Source organism: Miscanthus floridulus, unplaced genomic scaffold (genome assembly GCF_019320115.1).
Source record: "Miscanthus floridulus cultivar M001 unplaced genomic scaffold, ASM1932011v1 os_933_3_4, whole genome shotgun sequence".
Classification (NCBI taxonomy): Eukaryota; Viridiplantae; Streptophyta; class Magnoliopsida; order Poales; family Poaceae; genus Miscanthus; species Miscanthus floridulus.
Window position 1 is genome coordinate 3,414 of NW_027098531.1, and position 6,295 is coordinate 9,708.

At 49.0% G+C, this 6,295-nt stretch overlaps 1 protein-coding gene across 2 annotated transcripts; it reads right to left on the reverse strand.

Annotated features, from left to right (window-relative positions):
• Positions 1 to 2,358: 2,358 nt before the first annotated feature.
• Positions 2,359 to 5,737, reverse strand: LOC136535444 (uncharacterized). 2 transcript variants are annotated; one of them, XM_066527705.1, is made up of 6 exons: positions 5,196 to 5,737; positions 4,658 to 5,088; positions 4,040 to 4,537; positions 3,286 to 3,666; positions 3,000 to 3,196; positions 2,359 to 2,869 (listed from the first exon to the last, which is right to left on the reverse strand). In XM_066527705.1, the coding sequence occupies exons 1-6, from the start codon at positions 5,513 to 5,515 to the stop codon at positions 2,621 to 2,623; spliced, it is 2,076 nt and encodes a 691-aa protein (XP_066383802.1). In that variant the 5' UTR covers positions 5,516 to 5,737; the 3' UTR covers positions 2,359 to 2,620. The 2 variants fall into 2 exon arrangements, with proteins under 2 accessions (XP_066383802.1, XP_066383801.1); XM_066527704.1 differs by having other exon boundaries at positions 4,643 to 5,088.
• Between the last annotated feature and the right edge of the window lie 558 nt (positions 5,738 to 6,295).

Sequence of the window (6,295 nt, forward strand, 5' to 3'; positions counted from 1 at the left end):
TTGTGGAGCATCAACATCTTGAGCTTGTGCCACCATTTGATCATGGGAGACATGAGTATCTTCATTTTCTACTCTCCCATCTTTATCATTATCTTGTGGCATATTTGATGAAGAAGGTGGATCAATCACTTGTACATCATCTTCATCATCTTTGGGCTTGATGTCTCCAACCAGAATGTTCTTCATGACCTCCCTCAATGGTTCATCACCTACATCATCAAGATTCTCATGTGCTCCTTAGGAGCCGTTAGATTCATCAAATTCCACATAAGATGTTTCTTCAACCAAGCCGGTGGCATGATTAAATACTCGATATGCTTTGGACTTCGATGAGTAACCAACAAGAAAATCAATAACACAACGTGTTTAGAACTTCCCTAGATGTTGCCGCTTCTTGTAGATATATCATTTGCAATCTAACACCCAGAAGAATGAGACGTCCGACTTCTTCCAATTGAGCAACTCATAAGGGGTCTTGCCAAGAAATTTTTGAAGAAATAAACGGTTGGATGCATAACATGCGATGTTGATAGCTTCCGCCCATAGAGCTTTGGGTGTATTGTACTCACCAAGCATTATTCTTGCAAGTGTGATAAGTGTTCGGTTCTTTCTCTCTACTACACCATTTTGTTGAGGAGTGTATGTTGCGGACACCTCATGCTTGATCTCTACTTCATCACAATATGCTTCAATGGCTGTGTTGTCAAATTCTTTCCCATTGTCACTTCTTATCTTCTTGAGCTTCACTTCAAATTTATTTTGTACTCTCTTGACAAACTTCTTGAAATCTATTTATTTAGGGGAAAAGAAGACTGTAGAAGTTAAATACAGAGTAGTAAAATTGAAGTAGCCATGTTCTACAAATTGAAGTAAAATTGATTGAAGATAACTCTAGAAATCTATTTATTTATAAAAGAGGATATATGAAGAATTGAAAGAGACACATCTGCATACAAGTTTGTGTAATGAAATTATCCAGAAATAAAAGAGTTGTGTTCTATATATCTCCGAATCTTTATGTGCTTGTGTACCAATATACAACTCGATTCCTTCCTGACAAAAAAAAAACTGTCTCGCAAGAAAAACGCGGAACGATTAAAGCCCGAACATATAGAAGAATCTGGTTCAATACTCGGAAGCCTACGCACACGCATGGTGGGAATCCAACTCGGCTCGGACCAGTCGGCCACTAACGGCCCCCTTTCATATAGTGACCCAGATGGCCTTATCGTGGGCTGTTGTGATCGGAAAGTGGTGGCCTAGATAACTTGTTGGGCCGTTCTGTACATTGGTGGGCTCCGGCATATCAAATCTCAGGGGGGTTACACATGAAACTGTTGCTAAAAAAAAAGTTACACATGAACTTTGCCCATATTATGAAACAATGGTCCCAGACGAAACGACACTGCCGCATCTTTTATCATCAACAACTGATTTCCCCCACTTCTTTTTTGACTTGTTACAGTGGAGAACCACTTTCTGACTGCGCCTATCTTTACCAAAAGCAAGAGCACCATGGTATGCATGTTCCATTTGGATTTGTGTCCATTCACTTGCCAGTCTGTGCTCTTTATGCATGTGACATTGTAGCAATCTACAAGAGTTTATGTGTGCAAAGACATATGTAGATAAATAAAGATTATGACTGAATCTCTATTTTTGTCAAGTAGGAAGCCTCTTTTTCCTTCTTTTTTTTTCAGCGCTAAGCATGTCAAAGTCTAGCTCGAATTAATCCGATAAGTTGGAAGTTGCTTGTGTGTTTCTGAATTTCTATCCAGATGATTCATAAAGTGGCAAAGTGCTTCCCTTACCAGCCAAATGATATTTGGTCAGAAGATCTTTGTTATGTTTGACCTGTGAATTATATTGCCATATATATATTTGGTGTGTTCTCTTTGATGCAAACGAAATGCCCACGAAGATAAGTTTTGCAAGAGAGCTTTTTTCTGGATGACATAAGGATCCACAAAAGCATGCATAGAGAAAGGAGGAAAAGAGAGGCTATGGATGATGCAGTTTATCCCGGAATGTGGAAGCAAACCCTAGTGTGGAATTTGGTTATCCTAATCCTGCGTGTGATTGTGATCCAATCCAAGGTCCCATAAAAGCAGAGACACATGGAAAAGCAAAGCGAAAGCACGACGTCAAAGCCATCCTTGTCTCCATCCTCACCACCTCAGCCCTTTTGCTTTCCATGCAATGCAGTGCAATGCACGGGTGGTCTGTCTAGAAACGCAACTCAATATATGTACCATGCCATGGCCCGTCACGATCACTCGGCCCATCTATTCTATCTAAATATTGTCACTGTTGCCACATGCGTCCGATTACAGGATGTAGGTTTCTTATTTATTTATTATTATAACACTCTACTATGTATGTATGTGTGCCTTTACAATAACATCATTTGCGATCTCTCTTTTTACAGTACTACTAGATGAGGCTAAGTGCCATGCATATTCTCATGTCTATGCAATGCAACTTTATCTTTGCTTCTCTTCTCCCACTACTACATACCTTGGACAAAAGAAGATACAAAAAAAGGAAGTAGAAAAAAAAAAGGAAAGAGGAACTAGAAGATTATTACACAAGACTGTTGTTCAGCAGCAGCAGGTCCCTGTCAATGTGCAGGGAAGAAAAGAGGGGTAGGGTCCCTCTGCATCTTGCCCTCCAGATCGATCCGGACCCTGTTCATCTTCTCCTCGCACCAGTGCAGCTGCTGGTCGGTGACCTCCGGCATGCGCAACACCCGCGCCACCACCTCGAGGTCGATCAGGCCCAGCAGGATGGACAGCTCCTCCTCCTCCCTCAGCCTCGTCCTCTTCAGGCACCGCCGCGGCCGCGTCAGGTCCTTGAGCCGGCTCTTCTTCTGAACAATCGCCGGCCACCACATTCATACGGCACGGACAGTTCGATCAGAATTTGCGTGGTACTGATAAAGTAAAAAAAAAAAACAACTGATTGGATGTAGTATTTAACACAACACGTGATGAACTCACTTTCTTGTTGGCTTTCTTGAGTGTGACGATCAGAGTCTGATCCATGGCGCTCGCCCTCCTCTTCACCATCTCTCTGAACATCTCGTAGTGGCTCCTCTTGTCGGCCCGGAGGAACGTCATGAACGTCCTGATGGACTCCTCCAGTATCAGCAGGAACTGCACTGCCGATATCAGATCATCCTTCTCGTCATCCTCGTCTGCATGCACGCACACCGATCAGTGAGTACGCCAGCAGACAGATGGCTGCAGATGATGAGCGAGCACGAGCAGAGCAGTCCAAACCAACCTCTGAACTCCGGGACGAGGAGCAGCTTGGGCGTGGAGTTCTTCATCCGCGCGTACACCTCGGGCCGGCGGCCGCACTCGTACGGCTCGTTCTCGATGAAGCGGTGCAGCAGCACCTGGAACTGCTGGAACTCCTGCGCCACGCGCGCCGGGCAGCACCGTGCCGCGATGTTGCCGTCGCTGCCGTTGTGCCGCCGGAAGCTGGTGTAGTTCCAGTTGAGGGCCTCCCACGTGAGGCACACCTGCGCCACGTACGCGCGCTCCAGCTCCGGGTACGGGTCCCGCAGCCCGATGGGCTTAGGGGCGCTCGGCTTGGGCGTCAGCTTGTGCACGATCCGCTCCGACATGGACCGTGGCTGGTACTTGATGGACCGGAACGACTCTGCAGGGAACATATATGCGTCAAAAATGCAATAGATTAATTAGAGTATAAACACGAACACTGATTCTTTTGGCAGTAGCAAGTACAGTAGGTTAGTAGGATTTGATTATGTGCGTGCATCAAGAAATGTGTAAAAAATGTTCTTGATCAAGCCCACATGTCGACGAAAGCGTCGCAGATTACAGGAATCGCGCGTCATTTAAGCTTTTTGTCAAGAAAACTAGTCTTAGGTAATGAGTGGTAATGATACCTTGACATTTTTTAGAACGTACTGCTTTATATATGCAGCAAATGAAATCTGTTTTGCTAACTTTTATTTCTACTAGATAGAAAAAAAAAAAAGAAACAGTTTGTTCTTGTTTGCCTACCGTACCTGTTTCGGTGAGTTTCTGGGCGCCGACGCGGTGGAAGTAGACCATGTCCTCGTCGTACTTGCGGAAGAGCGTGTACGACTCCCACCGCGCCGAGCTCCGGCGCGACGACGACGAGAAGGGGTACTCCGTCTCCGAGTCCTTGGTCACCGTCGAGCTCTGCCACTCCACCGAGCTCTTGGACGTCGACTCGCTCGTCAGCGTCGACGCGCCGAACCGGCTGCTGTCCCCGTTCTTGTCCTTGTCGTCGTTCTCATCCTGCAGCTGCGCCGCCTTCGCTCCTCCTCCTCCTCCTCCGGCCACCACGCCGCCCTCCAGCAGGAGCTTCCTGGTGTCGGCGAGCGCGCGGTTGTTGACGAACAGCTTGACGTCATTCTGGCCTTCATCAGAAAAGCTCTTCTTCCCCTGCAGCGGTCCCTCCTCTTCGTGCTCGGCACGGTCGGCGTCGGCATCGCGACGAGCGCCTTCTCCTGTTCTGTTGCTTTCCTGCTGCTTGTTCCCTGAAACCAGATGATGACGATGCCATACAATGCGTCAGATCAAGATGAAACGAAATGAAGATCAGAATAACAAGAAGCAGAGACAGAGTGTATCTAGGCTAGGACCAGGAGATTGATTGCCTTCGATGGAGACATTCTCCGGTGATACGACGACCGGAGCAGGAGCACTCCGCTGTTCCGTTTCCAGGACCGTCGTCGTCGGGACATCGACGGCGATGCCCTTGGCCTCTTCCTGCACGTGCTGCGTCGGTTCGGCTTCGACATCCACTCGGAACTTCTGGTTGCGCGGCGAGATGCGGGCAGATTCCTCCACGGGAAAGTTGCTCTCCACCTGCAAGCAACGTGCAGTGGCTGTAGCGGCGTACAGGTGGTGGTGATCCTTTCCTTCGTCGCCAAGCAGCAGGGTGCTGTCCTCGAACACGGCCTCGTCGAACCAGAACAGCGTGTCCGCTTGTTGTCCTTCGACGACATCCGCGTCGGCGGCGGCGTACTCTGCTTCATCGGTGGCCATGGCCTCCGTGCGGTGGTCGCAGCGGCCGTCATACCAACTACTGTATACGCGGCCATACATACAAAACAACGAAAAGTGTGAGCGCGACGACACACGCATGCATGTCAAAGATCTGTGAAGGTAGTGAGTGGTAGTGCAGCCAGTTACCTTGTCCGGTCCTTGGCGGTGGCCCTGTGGTGCAGGCGCGCGAAGAGCTTGGCGAGGAGGAGGAGCAGGAGGTAGCCGACGAGCAGGAGGAGGTTGAGCGACGCGAGGGCGCGGAAGAGGATAGGCGGCATCACTGCACCGGCTGGTTCCATGCCGCCGGGGGAAGAAGAAGAAGCGTAACCAAGCCGCTGCTGGTGGAGGCCGAGGCCGAAGCCGAAGCCGAAGCCGGAGCCGGAGCCATGAGGAGAAGCCTGCGGGCCAAGCACTTGCTGCAGCACCGCCACACGGGAACACCAGCTGCTGCCGCTCGCATTGCGCATCTACCGAGACTGGCCGAGAGTGTGATTCGATCTTCTAGAGAGAGGCCGGCGCTCTGTCAGAGAGGAAGCTCTCTCTGGTTCTGGGTGGATAAAGAGACGGAAACGCTGCCCAACTCGAACCGGCGATGGTGCACACAGACAGACACGGCGGCCAGCCGCGCGCCACCTGCTTTGTTCGAGGGGAAAGTGGCGGTGAGAGATGGATGATGGGCTCGCAGCTCGCTGGCTAGCAAATGGTTTGGGGAGATACACAAAGCTAGCTAGCTTATAGGGTATGCATAAAGCTGGAGGATGGCGTGGCGCATGCATGGGGCCCAACGTGATATAAAGATGCATGAGAAAATGACGTGAGAAAAGCCGGAAGCAAGCGATCATGTTAGCACAAAGCGAGATCGGTAAACTATGTTGGTGAGATGAGAGGGTGAGAGGCCAGCAGACAGGCCCTGGATCAAGTGACTTGCATTATGAGGTAAGCCCATATGCGATATGCGTTTCATCAGCTGGGGTTTTGGTATAATGTGATCATGATCGACATCTGCGTGCGCACTTTGATTATTACCAGCATCTTCTTCTTCTTCTTTCTTTTTTCTTTGTTTGATGGATATGTGTATATATAACCTGGTTGCTGCAGCCTTGAAGTACGGCCAGTGGCCATGATGTCGAGGAGAGCATCCATCCTAGGAGCCTGGTGCATGGGTATTTTCGTCATGCTGGTCCCATGCCATGCCAATGACAAGGAAGAACAAATCAACATCAAGGTGATTTGGATCATTATGACAA